This window comes from Parasteatoda tepidariorum, chromosome 7 (genome assembly GCF_043381705.1).
Source record: "Parasteatoda tepidariorum isolate YZ-2023 chromosome 7, CAS_Ptep_4.0, whole genome shotgun sequence".
Classification (NCBI taxonomy): Eukaryota; Metazoa; Arthropoda; class Arachnida; order Araneae; family Theridiidae; genus Parasteatoda; species Parasteatoda tepidariorum.
This window is the reverse complement of record NC_092210.1, coordinates 62,286,496-62,305,706: the sequence shown is the minus strand read 5'-3', so window position 1 is coordinate 62,305,706 and position 19,211 is coordinate 62,286,496. Positions and strand designations below refer to the sequence as shown.

The 19,211-nt window shown below is 29.5% G+C and overlaps 1 protein-coding gene across 1 annotated transcript in view; it reads left to right on the top strand.

The window, feature by feature from the left end:
• Positions 1 to 1,109: 1,109 nt before the first annotated feature.
• Positions 1,110 to 19,211, top strand: part of LOC107445552 (angiotensin-converting enzyme) — a 91,515-nt gene continuing 73,413 nt past the window's right edge. The window contains exons 1-4 of the mRNA XM_043042272.2: positions 1,110 to 1,210; positions 6,409 to 6,677; positions 9,847 to 10,008; positions 16,881 to 16,983. Of these exons, the coding sequence (XP_042898206.1) occupies positions 6,450 to 6,677; positions 9,847 to 10,008; positions 16,881 to 16,983 (493 nt within the window). The 5' untranslated portion in view covers positions 1,110 to 1,210; positions 6,409 to 6,449. The remainder of the gene's footprint in view (positions 1,211 to 6,408; positions 6,678 to 9,846; positions 10,009 to 16,880; positions 16,984 to 19,211) is intronic.

The following is a 19,211-nucleotide window of genomic DNA, read 5'->3' as shown; positions in this document are numbered from 1 at the left end:
TTAGCTTCGTTCTTTTGTTATATATATATAATATTTTTTTAAGTTTAAAAACTTTAAATTAAAAAAACTGTAAAGTGGATATTTCGATTTTAAATAAATATTTTCACTCATGTTCATTTTGAAAATAATCTCATAAAATTTTCTTCTTCTGGGTAGTAAATATTTCTAAAGCATCAGTCAAAAATGGGCCTTGCAAAAAAACATACCTAATATTTAATTATACATTGGACGTTTTAAAAATTTATGAAAACAATAGGCATCACATTTGCATTTTAATTAATTATCATCTCTCTCCGTGTTCATTTTTAAAACAGTATTTTGCTTATTACTTCTGAAAATGTATATATATATATTGTAGGATTAATAAAAAATATGGTTCTTAACGAACAGCATCCTTTTATTTTACAATTAGCTAGGTTAATTTGAAAAGTATCGAGTGTTTTCTAGATAGCTTGACAGTTTTTAAACTTTTTGCAATGAGACCACTTATCTTAACTATAAATTACATTATTTATCCAATGATCTGTTGGTTTTACTTGTTTCAATTCTTCTGTGATTAGTTTAAATAAACAAAATGCTTTTTGCAATGAGCCGAATGAAGTTAAATCTAACAATATAAACAAAAGGACTGAATAAAAACTAAATGAGTGGTGAAATGAGCTTTGAACTATGTCTGCTTAAGAAATGGATATTGAACATCATTTTATAATAGTTGTTGTTGCTGACATAAGTTTATCTTAAATTGCATTATTGGAAAACGACACTAGGAGTAATATGCTTTTTAATTTGTGTTTTAATTAATAACTTTATATTTTCTCTAATGTTTCACCCAGGAAGAAAAAAAAATTAAATAGACATCTTAAATAATTTCTGATTTTTAAATTGTAATTTGTGTGTACTAACTTATCGTCATGCCCCAAACTCTTCTCTTCCATATACTGGATAGAGTATATTTGAAGAATTTACATTTACAAGTTGTGTGTTTTTTTTTCCTCTTTAATTATTTCCTCTTCCGATATTTAATTGAGGTTCAAAATCATAACAGGATGCATTTTAATTAGAAAATCATTTCTACTCATTAAAAAAATTCTGGAGGAAAAAAATTGCATAAGGTCATTAAAGTAAGTTTTCGCACTTTTACTTTAATGACTTGTGTTCGGTTTTTTACTTAGTTCAAAATATGTAAGAAATTTCAGTATACGAAAAACAAGTAAGTTAGTTCGATTTTGTTTCTTAAAAAAATATTCAAGCTTTGTATTAAAATAGTAAATTAAGTAAAAGAAATATTAAGTCTTATATGGAATATAAGTTGCGGAACGTTTAGTACGAAAAAAGTTCAATATTCAATAATAATACTTCAATAATAATAGTTCAATAGTTCCATATTCAATAAAAGTTCAAATTTCAATAATAATATGAATGGCATAAAAATTTTAAATCGGTAATTGTTTTCCGTTCACGCATCGTTCTTAAAATTAAATAAGACATGAAATATTTGCTCCTTTTTTAAAATTTAAGTTTTCTAAATCTGATATGAGAGCTGCATATGATAGTTGAATTATTGAAAATAGGGAAAGCAACACACACTTCGCATATTTTATTTAAAAAATTATTAAACGGATAATAAATATTACAGAAAGAAAAACTTCTTTGCTAAAAATTGGTTTGTTTTTTACATTTTATGAAAAAATTTAATGATTTTTGAATAAGAGCATTTTGATTTTAAGAAGAGTTCAGAAATTTTCTTATCTACAATTCCACATTTTCTGTAGAAAAAATATATTCAGAATTTTTACTTCTTATTTCTCTTCATACCTAGAAATCCTGAAAATTCATTTTCGTTTAATAAGTCTTCATTCTTAGCTTCGTTCTTTTGTTTAATTTCGGTGACAATGTCACCATCGCTAGAATTACCAGAAATGTACAATTCATCATCGCAACATTCAAATGGTTCCGTAACATTTTTAGGAAAAATGTATATTCTTTGCCTCTAACCTCTGAGTGATAGGTTCTTCCAAATGACTGCGTGTTGGAAAAAGTTGAGGATTGTTGTTGGTGCGACTTGACTCCATGATTTTTCGAACAAAACGATTGCTTCTAGGAATAAGATGTTGTATTCCGTGTTCTTGTTTTACTTCATAGTTCTTAAAAGACGCATCGCTAGTTGTCTTCTATAGTGGGAGTTCAGGCTGAGAATAACACTCTGGAACATAGACTGCAATAAATATATAATGTAAAAAAAAGAAGACTATAAATGGGTGAAGACCAACAGGCTTCCTCAAGACTCATCTATTGGTATAATTAAATGCGATATTTCTGAATAAAGAATAATTATCCTAAGATAAAAATTATTCTTTATATGCGTCGATATCCCCCCCCCCAAAAAAAATTTTTTTTTGAAAAAGAGTATGAAATAAAAGAAAGCGGTAACGAAACTTAACAGCGTGTAGCGAAATGCGGTTTAGGTTTAAAAGTAAAATACTAATTAAACAGTTAACAAATTTCGTGAAGGGGTAAAATCTTTAAAGTTGTGCTTATAGCTTGAATCGAATAAAGAAAAATTAAAAAATATATTTGGTCGATACTATTGCTGCTGCCATCTATGAGAAAAATAACTTATTCGGAAAAACAATTTAATAAAACCCAAAATAAGAAGAAAATTTTAGTCATTTCATTACAATAAAAAATTGGTAAACGTTATAATTGAATTAACAGACTAAAATAAGGAATAACTCATTCATTTCTATCCCATCTTTCATAGGGGGACTTATTTAAAAGTCAGAGCCTGCACATATGGATAGAAAGCCGTTTATAGACTTTATCCTTCATTCATACATCCTTACATAATTTCAAAATCTATATGTATCACCTGCAATCATCGGAATTGGTTGCTTATAAACCAGAGCCCATTCCCTTCTAGCAAAATAATAATAATAATAAATAAATAAAATAATAATAATAAACTATTTATTATACTAGACAATTAAAATAATTTAAGTTAGTTCCAGAGGCTACAAATTATTAAGAAGCTACTTAAAAAAGTATTTAACTAATCCAGTATAAAAGGTCATACATCGAAACTATTCCGTTCAGTGACTTTAGGAATAGTTTATCATAGTTAGTTCCTACCTTAAAAATGCAATAAAATACAACGTCTGAAAATTTAGAGAATATGCAGACTTGGTCGATTATCTCTAAAACTACTATGCCGATTTTAATGAAATTCTATACGTACATACAACGAAGAAATACGCTGATACAATAATACAGTACAAAACAAATAACCATTCAACAATTGCAATGCACACCGCATGATAGTGCATATCATTATCTGGAATCGGAAGGTATGAAACTGCCACAATACAATTTAAGCCAATTGCCGCAGGAAATGATAAACTGCCTTATTTCTAGTATAAATCACGCTGCAAGACGTGTATACCTGTAAGAGGGGACCATACCCGTACTAACACATTTTTTTGTTTATTCTGCTATATATATATATATANATATATATATATCAACCTTAAGTCTTGCAGCATTCTGGGAGGATATTACACAAGAATTCTAATTAATGATTTTAATGTAATCAGGTTTGAGAGTTTATCTTCCATAGTACAAAATTTACATGCATTTTTCCTTGGGATGGTTTGTCTTACTTTTAAAATCCTTTTTATATGCAACCTAAGACTTTGTTTGACAACAGAGAGACATCTGGAATAGGACAGAGTTCGAAGTCATCTTCCCCAAGGAAATCGAATTTAAAATGTCCAACCGACAATCTTTGTTGACAGGAGTTTGCTTCGCAAAGAACAAATGTCGCACTAGCGAAGATTAAGTTTCAAACTTCGGATAGCTTTGAAATCATTCTTAGTATAGTATGACATCCCCCAATGCTGCTAGATTTAAGGGAAATTACATTAAATCACTTCGATTATCAATTTTAACACTATTATATTCACTTCTATCAATTCCAACACTGCGCTCATTTAAGAAATACCAAAGTTTCGTTAAATTTTGAAACAGTAAAGTGTGTCAAAATTAGAACAGAGCCCTTAAATAAAAAAGGAGAACATAATGCTAGTGATTGATACATTCGAGTAACACTTAAATCAAGATCAATTTGTTTCAGTTCTCTAAAAAAATCTATCTTTAATGTGTAGTATAAAGAAGAAATGTAAACAATGCAGCAAGTCAGAAAAATCCTACTCCATTGAAAATTCTCGTAAATAGCGATAAATATAATGCAACACAAAAAACTGAATAGCTGTTTGGGTAAGGTGTAAGCGGTATTCTACGATATGAAGAAGAAATCTAAATATAAAGAAGAAATCTAAACAATACAGCAAGCTAGAAAAATCCTACTCCATTAAAAATTCTTGTAAATAGCGATAAATATAATGCAACACAAAAAACTGAATAGCTGTCTGGGTAAGGTGTAAGTGGTATTCTACGATATAAAGAAGAAATCTAAATTTAAGGAAGAAATCTAAACAATACAGCAAGCCAGAAAAATCCTACTCCATTGAAAATTCTTGTAAATGGCGATAAATATAACGCAACACAAAAAACTGAATAGCTTTTTGAGTAAAGTGTAAGTGGTACTCGACGAGCACTCATCTCTATGAAGTGAATTGTGGATCGTTTTCAGTTAACATGAGTAAAGATGAAAATTAGGAAAAAAATTGGATACAACTCTAATTTTTAACTTTGTGCGAGCATAAAAATTTAAATTATTGAGCAAAATTTAATTTATTTAGAATTTTCAAACCCTAAAACAATCACAAAACACTAAACCATGTTCATATAAAAAGTTTTAGGAGACTTTATTTTTTTTTTAAGAAAAAGGTAGATTTTTTCTAAATTTTTGATAATTTTATGTACGATGTGTGATATTAATTGATTTTAAAAGTTTCATTCTTTTTTATTCCAATCACAACAGGCAATTTTTTCTCCCCAAAACGTTTCCAAACTAAAGAAGAAAAAAAATTTGATCCTCTATAAGTAAATAGCTAAGCAGGAATGTACTACTGTGAATTAAAAGTACGAAACATGTTATGTTAGTAAATCATATAATGCTCCCATTTTTTTCAGATAATTAAGAGAATAATAATGTTAGAAATTAAGTTTATGTGGTTACATGAGCCGCCTTTTTGTTAAAGGAATTGTAACACTTTGCAATAAAAATGTAAAAATTTTCTTTTCAAAATTTCTATGAAAAACAAATATTTATTTTAATTTTGATCTAAATGGTAAGTATAAACGCATACAACTCTGCCTAAATATAAGTCTGACGATCCTGAAACATTCTTATTTTTGTTGTAAAACCATAAATTCGATATTAAACAGGGTAAATCGGAGCAACTCATATAGGTTCAGAGAGACCAAACCTTAGTGCAAAAAACATTTTTTAAACAAGCAAATTGCAAGCATAGACACCAAAAAATATTGACATTGAAATCCGAATCAATTTCTTCCGAAATAGAATGAAGTAAAATCAGTCCAGATTCTCCATACTATCTAGCGAGAGATCATACTTTCGAACTTTAAATAATTCTGAAAGAATATCATGGGATTCATTCTTCAAACTAATTTCTTAAAAGAGAGGCCTTGCAAAGAGAACAAATTGTTTTGAATAAGTTTAAAATTGTTTTAAATAAGCTAAATCATATATGACTCTTCTTCAAACAATTGTGTTAATTAATTTATAAATAGACCAGAGGAATCATAATATGAACTATTGAAGACCAAACAATGTCTATGTCCTTAAAGGCTCTGAAAGTAAATTAGAGATGACTCTTTTTCAAACAATTGTGTTAATTAATTTATAAACAGACAAGAGGAATCATAATATGAACTATTGATGACCAAACAATGTCTATGTTCTTAAAGGCTCTGAAAGTAAATCAGAGATAACTCTTTTTCAAACAATTGTGCGCATAAATTTATAAACAGACGAGAGGAATCATAATATGAACTATTCAAGACCAAACAATGTCAATGGAATGTTCAATACAACAAACAATCAATGTTAAAAACAAACAATGCTCTGAAAGTAAATCAGAGATGTCTCTTTTTCAAGCAATTGTGTGCATAAATTTATAAATAGAAGAGAGGAATCATAATACGAACTATTTTCTATGATAAAACAATTGTACACAATCCCGATTGATCTCGGCTACAGCAAAATATATTTTTATTAAAAAACGATTATTCATAATATTTTTCCAATTAAACAATTTTTACGAATAACTAAAATAATTTTAATTTTTTTTTTATATAATACTGAAAGGGAAAATAAATTTACACAAAAACTAATATTTGCATTCGAAACATATATTTTAGTTTTGTTCACAACTTATTTGAAAGTTGCGCAAAAATCCGTTTAAATTTTTGGTGTTTCTTTTTTAGATTGGAAGTAATTTTCACAAGCTGCTAAGTTACCTAATAAAATGATGGCATATTCCATATTTCTTCTTAACATCATCGCATTCATCACAATATGTACTTTGGAGCTAGAAGGATACATACACTACGCGGTTGGAAATAACACCGATATGGAAGCCGCACTTCTTCTGTACCAAAACTACGAAAAACGAAAGGAAAAGATGGAAAATAAATTGATCACAGCACTTTGGAACTACAAAACCAACTTAACAGACTACAATAAAAGAGAATACGTATGTATTTTTTTTTGTTTCGTAAGGTTTTTCAATACTATTTATCACAAATTTAAATATTCTTATAAAAATCATACAAGCAGTACGACATCATTTCTATGTCAAAAAAATTTTATTCACTTAATTTGAAATTTATTAAGCTTTCAGTCTACAATGTAAAGAAAGGTTTCACAAGATTGAGCAAAAATGCGATAAAAAGTTTACGGAAGAAATAATTGTCGAATTTGAAACCCCACAATGTAAAGAAGGGTTTCTCAAGATTGAGCAAACATTTGTCGCAATAACTCCGGAACAAATAATAGTCGAATTTGAAGCCCTATTTCTTCGAAATTTAAACAGCATAAACTCATTTTTCAGCAAAATGCATTGTGTCAAAAAATATGTGGATAGAGGAGCTTTTTAAATACAAATTACAGAAGAGAAACATTTTTCCTCAACACTGGATAAATAACTACTTTTTAAAGTAAAAAAATTGCAAAAAAACAACACTTAAAAAAGCAAAAACTTCAGAAAAATAGAAATTTCGAAAAAAAAAAGCTCCCGTTAATTTAATAATTTAAAATGTTCTATCCAGCACGTCAAATTTCCACTCTGTAGTTGCATTTCAGTGGACAGTAGATCTACCAAAGATGTTCGTCTTTGCAAGAAACTTGACAGTTGATAATTTTTTTAACTAATTATCCAATATTTATTTTTTTTTCATCGTTTGAATTTTTCTATACACCTTAAGGTCTGGTTTCTTAAGGTCTGGTTTCTTACGACAAGCGCCTTATCTGGGCGTCAGCGGGATGTCAACGTCCCGCTGACGCCAACAAAATACTGGTTTGTTAGCTCAACGTGAGCAGTCGGTCCAACGCAGACATTATCTCTCATTGCGCATGCGTTAACAACGTAAACAAATATTTATTTTGTATTTGTATTGATTTTGTTATTGTCGACCAGTGTTTTAGAGAACAAATAATGACTTCGTCCAAGAAAAAACACATTATAGCTCAGTTAAATGAAGAGTGCTATGTTTAATGAAGAAGCTATGTTTAATGTCCAAATCAAAATCTTGGCTGATTTCAATGTGCTGTTGGATGTTGTCCGCCATTGCTTCTGTGGTTAACGTCACGTAGTAATCCAACTGCAGTTGAGTTTGACGGCAATTGTAGTTCAAGATGAGCGTTCGATGACGTATACTATCAAACTCACAAATGGACCAATCAGAGGTTAGCGCTGATTTCCAGCTGACGGCGTCCTGTCCTAAGAAACCAGGCCTTTAGCAATTTCAAGTTTCTAAGTTTTATGGTGTTTGCGAAGCAAAACAAAATGTAATGTGAAGTTAAACGCCCAAAACAGCTAAGGCATTCCTTACGACTTTTCAATACAGACAGAGAATAATAGATACACAGTATAATACATAGTAATAATAATAATAGTCAGTAATAATTAGTAATATAATACATTGAGAGAGATTCTTCTTCATTAGTAACACTGAACAATGCTAAGCGTTAATAAGATTTCCAAATTGGTATTTTTCATATTACTTTCATTCTCTTTCGCTATTAGATATTTATACGTTTCTACTTAACTTACCTCATTTGTAATATGTTTAGATAATAAACGGTATGTTTAGAGGAGAATCGCCAGTTTTTTATCTCTAAAACAGTTTGGAATCGGCAAATTATTAAAAATATTCAGCCACGATTTTATTACTGCCTTTCTTTTTTTAATTTGTCTAATATTCGATAAGATATTACTCAAATAAATAGTATACTTAATCATTTAAATAAATATATATTCATTTTATTATAATGAAGCTTACTCAAAAATGAAGAGCTTATTCACGCTTTTAATTTTTTTATCCCTAACTAACACGAATCTAAGTATTTTTGCATTTAATTAACTATTAATCTGCATCATTTTACTGGAAATTATTGTTTTAAAAAATCAATTTCAATTATTTTTTTAATGCAAAGTTGATACATGAAAACTTGGTAATGTAAAAGTGATACAGTAACTTTTAAGTAATTTACGAAAAGTTTTCATACAAATATACAAAATTGTAATCTGCATTATTAGATTACATTTAGCATACGTGTTTCTTAGATTTATTTTAATTAATATACACTGGTGGACAAAATTAAGAGATGGAAGACATTTTCCCAAATATCTCGAAAAATACTGAATATAAATAAATGAAATTTGGTATGGATATAGCTTATTCCATGATTATAAAACATGCGAAACAAAAATGAAAGTGCCATTCACTGGCAAGACCTATTGCCAATAAATCCAATGTAGTCTGAACTTAAGGATAAAAAATGACAATAAAAGTGAGGTTTGTACAGTGTGTGTTGTCTCTAGTATGGTGTATGGTCACCCCTGGTAGACAAACAGCATACACAACGAGTAGGCATGCTGTTAATAAGGGAGTTAAGGAGGACTTGTGGAAGACCCACCCATTCTTTCACCAGAGCAATTTTTAACTCCAGAATGGTTCTGGGGGGAGATTGGTGCATCGCAATAGCTCTCCCAAGAGCATCCCAAGCATGTTCAATAGGATTCAGGTCAGGGGATTTGGCTGGCCAATCCATTCGTTGAATATCCTCGCTTTCCAGTTACTCTTCAACCAGCCCTATGTGGTCGCGCATTGTCGTCCATAAAAATGAACTCAGGGCCAACAGCGCTCCTGAAAAGACGCACATAGGGTTCTAGGGACTTCCTGCCTGTACCACTGGGCATTCACGGAACCATTGTCAAACACATGGAGCGGTGTGCGGGTATCTTGCATGTGTGAATGAATGTGCGAAAATGCTTTCCATCTCTTAATTTTGTCCACCAGTGTATTTAATTTAATTTATTTTATTTAATATATTTCATTTAATATATTTTGTTTAATGTATTTTATTTCATTTGTTTAAATTAATTAATTTAATTTAATTTATTTTGTTTGATTTATTTGATTTGATTTATTTTAATTAATTTATTTAATTTATTCATTGCATTTCATTTTATTTTATTCAATTGTATATTCTATTTATTTATTTATTTTACTACACACGCATAAATAAGTTTCGTTTGTTTCAGTTAAACAAATTCTAATTTTCGTGTAATACAAAAATTGCATTTGTTTTCCTGACTTTTAGGATTATTTTAAATCTATATCTTTAATTCATATCTTCAGATTAGGATGAGTGAAGAAATGAAGACATTCATTGCTGAAACAAGGGAAAATGCCACTTCCTTTGCATGGAATAACCTTAACAGTGACACGGCTGCATATAATTGGTTTCTTTTAATGTCCATCACAAAACCTGACGAAAAAGTAGTAGAAAATGCTTCTCAGGTAAAGTTTTTATGTTATAGATATCCATAGTGTTTCATAGCATTTTCAAGACGCTTACACTGAACAACTAATATATAATATTCAACTACAAACTATGTAATAGTCAACTACAATGCAGGTAATAGTTAACTGCAATGTATGTAATTGTCAACAACGCTGAGGGAAAAAAAAGAATAGTCAAAACTAACAGAATATTGTATAATTTACCATGCTTCCTGCTCTACGGAAACACTAAAAAGCTCGATAACTTTTATAAAAGAGTTGGTTCAAATCAACTGTAAAATATGGTCTTATAATCTGTGATAAAATTTGGAAAATGCTATAAAATTTGGTACTTTTATTATGATACCTTGGAGCAGAGGTCGCCAAAGTGGTCTATATAGACCCCCAGGGGTCTATTTAACAAAAGCGGGGGTCGATCCGAATCGGAAAGGTATTTTGGGCGTCGAAGAAAAAACAGTTCTTAATACGCAAATCACACATACCCAATTGAGTATGTAAAATTTGTGATTTTTTTTATAATTGACTTAATATCAGTTTATTTATCGACCAACTATAAGTAGTTTTATGAAGCAGTCTACTGAAGTTGAAACTGAAGGAGGATTAATAGCTTCGTACAAGATTTCGCTAAATATAGCAAAGAGGAGGAAACCACACACAATAACTGAAGAAATTGTTATGTACAGTCCGCAAAAAAAAAAGATATCACCCTGAATAACTTTCGTTCTAATGATCGGATTTTCACGAACTAAGTGTCAATCTTAATGGTTCCTGGGGGTGACCTCAAATATGCTAATTAATTAGTGCTAACTATTAATTAAGTTACGAAATCAGACACAAAAACGTACTTTCTCTGAATAAACATATATTTTTTTTTACATATTTGGATTCTAGACACTTGAATTAGGGGGGGTAGACAAAATTTTAAAACAATTGGGTCGTAAATTGGGTTGCAATAAAGGTTTATATATTTGGCGATAGTCCAGAAAACCGCCAAAAAAAGTCGCCTGCGCAAATAAATATTTTAAGATAACCCATTGACTGATTCAAAAGAGAAACGCTTAATTTTACTAGGTTGCTAGGCAACCAATTTCTGACTGTAAAAAAATTGAAATAATGTTTTGTGATTGCTCTGAGAGGTTTAATTAATAGTTAATAGAAAACACCTCGAAGTTTCTAGGCAATAGACAATTTTTAAGTTCATTTATGTCCAAAAAGCAAAAAAAATAAATAAATAAATAAAATAAAAAATTATTTTAATCTCTTTTGAAAAGAAAATTTGAATCGATTTATAAGTTTTCAGAATTTAAATACATGAACTTTTTATCTGATATTATTTAGATTATGCTATTTTTGCTATGTTTATTCGAGGATTTCATACTAAAATCAAATTAACATAACTTATAATAGCTATATACAAAATTTTAGGGATAATGATTTTTACAGCTTTAATCGAGTCTTCTAGGCATGAAAGTTTGAAGGAAAAAAAAGTGCATGAAAAATAAAATGTAGATTGTATAGTAATTCTAATGCACATTCACAAGGTTTTCTGTAATTTACGATTTCTTTTTTCTATAACTCAATGAATTGCTGAATGTTTAGTGGCATTTTAAAAACATTGAAATATGTTATGTTTAAGAATAAGATATAGAAATAATATGTTGCATATTGTATGATTCATTGTTTAAAAAATTGCTTCATTTTGCTAGATATTTACGTTACATGGTTTTCTTTGGATAAAGATGATTAGCAAATAGCATCCACATGTTTCGATACATTCTGAAACTTACGTTCGCAAATTCACCATAAAATGTCGCACAGCATATTCTTCAATTACGATAAGCTACATTTACCACCAAATACTGCTACTATGATTATTTTTGTTTTCTTATATATATATATATATCTGATATGATACTCTCTTTTTAAACAGAGCTCGTAAGGCCCTTAAGATACTGAAATGGGGGCACGAAAACTTAAAAGATTTTTTTTTCCTAATGCCCGCCTGTGTTAACATCCGTCAATTCAGGCATCTACAGGGCGACAGATATCTGTGTGGCCTAAGGATTCCTAACGAGCATCAAACATTCTCAAAATTAAGTGTTCATTCACTGGAAAATTTAGTGTTTATTCAATTTAAGAACTGTTCCTTCACTTGGTTATCTTACTACTTATTATTTAAACCACCAAAAGCTTAAAACAATATTATGTAAGTTATCTAAATTTTTTTTACATAATTTGCATTTAATAACAAATATGTCGACATGCATTTAATAACAAATACGTCATTTAGCTAAAATTACAAATTTTGAAATTTTTATGATTTTTTTTTAAAGACAAGCTAAGCTTAAGTATTCCTTCACTGGTTAGTTTACCCTATAAGATTTTGAGAAATTTGCGATGTTGTGAGAGATGCTTAAAAATGTTGACTGCGTATTTTTATTAATATTTATAAAATATATATTCAAGAAATTGATGAATATTTTATTCCAAATTTATTCATTCGTATGTATATTATTGAAATTTTATCAGTTATTGAGAAAAAAAAAATAAAAAAAAATCACATTAAAGAAGCACAATCTGTTGTATAATCATATTCTATCAGAAGCATGCTTTTATAAAACTCCACATTCTCTGAATAAAATGTATTTTATTCAATAAAATGTTTTATTCAAATTTCTTTACTAAATTGCAAATAGAATTTTAGACGACTAAAGAAGAAACATCGTATTTTATAGCTTAAAAAAATAAAAATGAAAAGATAAGCAAACGATTATTAGCGAAAAAAATATGAATGAAATTTTATGCTAAGCGCGCGAAGTCAAGTTCCTCGCAAGTTTATCACATTTTAATATTAATCGCTCCATTTAATCATTTCTTCATTGTCGCCAAATTATTTTTTTAAAAATAATTAATTTTAATTTTTCTCAGCTTCTAATAAATAAAAACAGTTGAAACTTTAGATTTTTCAATTGAAAAATATGTAGATTAATATGGTATAAAAAAATTCATACCTTATAATTCAAAAATTTTTCATCCTTAATTTAATTAAATAATAAAAAATAATTAACAATTATTAAAAATTATTTTTTTCGTGAAATTATCTTTGGGTAAATGAGTTTTATGACTGGGTGAAATTTTCTTCGAATTGCTTTATTAGTTTTTAAAATATGACTAAAAACGTAAAAAGTGAAATTAACATTAAGGGGTACGAACTTTGGATCGCTCTCCTGACCAAACTATGGGGACCATATTTCCCAGATTGCGGCTACCCCCTATATTTTGAAGGTTAAGAATCCAAATATGTAAGAAAAAATATATGTTTATTCAGAGAAAGTACGTTTTTGTGTCTGATTTCGTAACTTAATTAATAGTTAGCACTAATTAATTAGCATATTTGAGGTCACCCCTAGGAACCATTAAGATTAACACTTAGTTCGTGAAAATCCGATCATTAGAACGAAAGTTATTCAGGGTGATATCTTTTTTTTTTGCTGACTGTACCTGCAATTAAAGACGTCATTGAGGATGTAATGAAAAAAGACTCCTTAAAGTCATTGCCATTAAGTGCAAATTCTGTGAAACGGCGTATCGACGAAATGGCTGAAGAAATAGAAAATACGATAGTTTCTGATCTAAAAAATAGCAAGTTCTCTATTCAACTTGATGAATCTGTTTTTGGCGTTTCTGCTATTAATCCTGTGTACGTTAGGTATTTCAGTAAAATTAAAGGACAAGCCATTGATGAATTTTTATTTGCTAAATATCTTGAAACTGATGGAAAAGGAGAGGCAATTTTTAGATGTTTACAAGAATATTTAAATAAATATGATATTCTGCTTGAAAATATAATAGCGGTAGCCACAGATGGGGCACCTGCTATGGTAGGGCGTTACCGAGGTTTTGCTACATTTCTCTAAGAAAAAGTGTCCGGTATACGTACTATTCATTGTGTGTTGCATAGAAACAACTTAGCAGCAAGATATCTGAGTCCAGAGTTACATAAATATTTAGAGTTTTGCATTAAGTGTATCAATCAAATTAAAGCCCAACCTCTTAAATCAAGATTATTTTCCTAACTTTGTGAGGAAAACGACGAGTTATTTAACTAATTACTTCCGCACACCGAAGATAGATGGTTGTCTAGAGGTGTATGCTTGCAAAGGCTCGTTGAGTTATTTGACTCCACGACCGAATTTCTCAGCGAAATAAACACTGTTCTGAGTGATGAACTCCAAAACAATAAGAACCATATTTTTTATTTAGCCGACTTATTTGGAAAATTTAATGATGTCCAAACAAAGCTGCAAGGAAAAGATGTAACAATTATCGAAGCTCGAACAAGACTGTTAGTCTTCAAAGTAAAATTAAGTTTATTTAGATTTTCATTGCTACGTAAGGATTATCTGTATTTTTCAAATCTGCGACAATTAGAAATAAAAGAAAAAGACTTGGCGAAAATTGAGCGACGATTTTAAACTGCGCTTTGTTGATTTGGAAAACATTGACATCCCTGATTGGATTATTGTGCTATTTTCTGCTCAAATTGAAAACGTGGACATCAACCTGCAAGATGAGCTTGATGAATTATTATCGGATCTTGAAGCAAAGACGCTTTTTAAAAATTTAACAATTTGAACAAATATAAATATAATGCAAAAATATGTAGAACTTCACGAAATATCTCAGCCATTTATGCTAGTATTTTCAAGTTCCTATATGGTTGAAGCCGGTTTCAGTCACGTAAATTCAATCCTAACTAAGTACAGAAATAAATTAAATGTGGAGTTTCGAGGGGATTCAAGACTAAAAGTGACCAATTTTGAACCCAATGCAGCGAACCTTGCAAAAAAGCACCAGCCACACCCATCTCAATGATTAAGAAGCAATAAATCTGTAGTTACTTTACTTATTATTTCTACTTATTTATAATTACTTATTATTTAATAAATATTAAGGTATTTAAATTTCAACATTAATATATTTTTTATAAAACTATTGTTACACAATGTACTATTACTTTAATGAATGTTTAAAATCATAAAATAAATGTACACAGAATCTAATACAGTTTTATTTTAATTCAGAAAATTACTTTTGTGGGGGTCGATGGAGATTTCAAAAAATTATATATGGGTTGATGATCAAAAAAGTTTGGCGATCCATGCCTCAGAGTAAGACATAAAAACCATTTATTTGTTAAATTTACAGTTCTAATGTTTGGTTCTAAATATTTGATTATAAAAGCTGTGATTTTGAAATCCAGAATTTCCGATAAACCATTATCATATTAATGGAAACATTACCAAATAAATGGTTTAAATACCGCATATTTAAGATTTTATAACCAAAATTGTGTGTCTTTTTCCTTTCAGAAATGTCATTATAATACAGTATACCATAATTTTATCAGAATTTTTCACTCCATGTTATGTATGCACAGTTAGTATTTTAATTAATATCAATTAAGTTAGCATAATTACTAAGCAAAAACTTTATAATGAGCTCTTCAATTGAAAAATAAATAAATAAATAAACAAATAAGCGAGAAGAGAAATTATGGAGTTACTAAAGTTTAAACTAGGAAGTCGTGTAGGGCCTGCTCTATAACGTAAAAACCGTAGCTATATTTTAAAAGTAAGAAAAGTTTAACCGGTTAAATATGAAGAATAAAATTATCTACAGTGAGCTAAGAAAAAAGATTGTCACCCGGAATAACTTTTTAACTAAATATTAGATTTTCGCAGACCAAGTGCCAATTATAATGATTCAAATGGTAAATCTTAAGTATGATAATTACTTAGTGCTTACTATTAATTAAAATACCGATTCAAACACAAAAAATGTAATGAATGTTTAATTTCTCTCAAATATTGATATCTGATGTAACAGCACCAAATGATAAAAAGCTCGAAATCGCAGTTACTTATATACAATTCGCAATCTAAATAGAAAACGGTTTCCAATTTTTTTTTTTTNTTTTTTTTTTTTTTTTTTTTTTTTTTTTTTTTTTTTTTTTTGCTTTGAAACTCTAAATTATTATCAACCCCGTCACTCAATGAACAAATTCTGAAGCAATTCTAAATATATTAATTAACGAAAGACTATTAATTATATTTAAAGTAAGTAATGCTCTAAATTATTTTAATTACTTTAAAAACGTTTCGTGAATGAATGAATGAAGATCGAATTTTTTTCATTTACTGATTTTAACAATATTAGTCTTAAAATTGGGTTTCATATCAAACAAATAAATTCAAATAACTGGAGTGGTATAGCTTGCATAAGCTGAAAGTGAATTAGCTGAAATATGTTTTTTTCATTAAAACAAAAATGAAGAAAGAAAATAAAAGTTGAAAATAGTTTTATCAGAGAAATACTTCATCAGTGTTGAATTTGAATACTTTTATTTGGTGCAGAATGGTACTAAATTGTTTTCATAAATGCATCTTTTTCATAATTCATTTATTTTATTATTATTCAAAACATTGTTTTGAAATTTCATTCTTAAAAAGATTCTTAATAAAATAATTTTATGAAAATGACTGAAATATTAAATAAATAATGAATTATCAATCGAATTTAAATTTAATAACAGGTTTCGAAAATCATAACTGGATAATTTACTAACACTCGAAAACCATAAGACTTCTCCTCGGAACTCTAGGGTTCCACGGAACACAATTTATTAGTCGTTGGTCTACACATATAAAAACGAATTTCGACAATTACGTTAACATGTATGTTGCAAACTAACGAAGGAAAGAACATATTTCCAGCAATGGTAAAAGCTATACTTAGTTTGAAAAATGCTAAGATCTTTATATTCCAGATAAGTTTATCGTTTTGTAGCTTATTTATAAGTTTTGCAGCTCAAAAAAGTTATTACTGAAATGGAAGAAATTTATGGAAAAGCTAAGGTATGCAGCTACCCGTCAACCTTCCTCCAGCCTTGTACATTAAAATCAGAGCAAGGTAATTATAAAATTCCATTCCCCCAAAACCACAGTATATAATATTCTGTTTTTGAAATTTGCTGAGGGGCGTAAGAAGAAAATATTTTTAACCTTTGACATTGCAAGTGAGCTGCGATAGTTCAGTGATAAAATGCACTGAGTTATCATTGCGAATGAATGGGATTCGATCCTCAGTAGTGGCTTGAAGAAGCTCAACCAGCTTCATATGAATGGATACCAGCATGACAGTGAAGTAAAGGCGGCTTTTGCGCAATGCTGACGCAGCTGTTGATCTTGAAATTGTAGGACCATAGCTTGTAGAACCATAGCAACTTTATAGCTTATTTAGAGAAACCTTCAGCATAGTAACTATTAGCATGTTTTTCTGTAAGTTCGCCACACCAACATTATTTATAAGGATGCGATCTTCTGTGTGTTTAAATTTATTTCGCACTGAGAAAATAAGTATGATCGAAACTATTAGAGTACAGTAAAATATACGGTGTTTTCTGGCTCTATGAGAACACCAAAAAGAACACTGTAAAAACTTTTGATGTATTTCCGCCAAAATTTCGATATGCCAATGTTCTTTTACACTACTTGGTAAAAAGTAACCACTGCCATTTTTGTCATTCAATTTTGCTATACAATAATATTAAAATTTTTAATTGCATTAAGATAAGTCACACATAAGAGTCAGTAAAGTTATTTTTATAATACAAAGTAGGAATCAGTCATTTAGATGGTATCGATATTATATAAAACGCTAATACGTATGTATCAATAAAACCGATGATATTTCTTTTCTCGCATTGGCAACAGTTTTCATTTTTAATTGATAGGCTTCGGCGCGCAAGAGCACGTAGTGAGCATCATATGTCTAATCGGGTGAATTCTCACAAAATTATCTTCATCGAAGCCGATGCTTTACATCCGGCGTTCAGTATTATTTCATATTGTTTTACAGCACATGGTTTTAGCCCTCGGGAGGGAAAGACTTTAAAACAAAACTTAAACAGTTACTATTCTCAACAACTGAAATTTAAAATAGTGTGATTAAGAAAAATATGTGAACTGTTTGGAATTTCAAATTAATATTGAAATGCACAGGTTTAGAATTTTCTACAGTGAAAAGTTTTCGGAACTTCAGTGTTCAAACAAGTATACAAAAGCTAGACGTTAAGAACGTAGCCAATGAGCGAGCAAAGCGAGCATCGGATTGCGAAGCTATCCGAAATGAACTGCGAAGGCAGCTCCGGGGGTTGGCGGGCGTCAGCGAGCAGGGGGCGAAGCCTCCTTGTATATACACTAATTCTTAAAGAAAAGTTAGTTTGTAAATCAAACATCCGCATAGCACAGAGAGAATTTTAAAATGAATTCGAACTAGGCTTAACAGACTGGAAGTGAATTGGAAATTATGCATTATAAAAATAAGTTAAGGCAGTTCTCAGAGATTTAAAATATAATTTTCCTTATTGCACAACTATAAACATACATACTTATTTAAAGGCGAAATTTGTTTCTGTTTATCAATACCAGCGTTGAATATGAGATCAAATTCTCCCCAGTTCATTCCCGATTGTAAACAAACTGATCGCAATATTTTACTTGGCGTTTCTTGTTTCAAGGAGTGCCAAGCATTGTTGTTTTCAGAAGGGTAAGGAATTCTCATATGGTGTAAAAGAATGAAAGTTTGGTGTAAGTTCATTCAGTCTTAATTATTTAGATTTAAATTTCACTCTTTAAATCGGATATGAATGCTCTATTTAACATTAACCCGGAAAAAAGTTTTCCTTCACGCAATTTTTCTGGTTGTTCAACATCATATTTGGCGAGATATTACAACATGGTTTCACAGTGTATTTTTTAGAACAGCATTTTCATAATGACTTATGTTGAAATTACCAATAAATATAATATTATTAGCCAGCTCTTCGGTGGTTAAAAACTGCACAGGTAGACCGTAAACATGGAATCTTTACTACCATTACTAAGTTTGGATTAGAACCCAGACCAGTCGTTCGAAAAATTTGTAAGTTTTCCCGATGCGAGATTAAGTGATGGCAATTTTTTTTTCTGTTATAGGTAGTATAAAATGTTTTATATGACCACCAGACCCAAGTTTGCTTGCTTCAACTAGTTTTCCTCAGAATACTAAGATTATAATTTGCTATGTTTTTAAGAAATTCGAATATAATGAGGAACTTCAAGATAGTTAACTTAACGTTGTTCATTATTATATAGTCA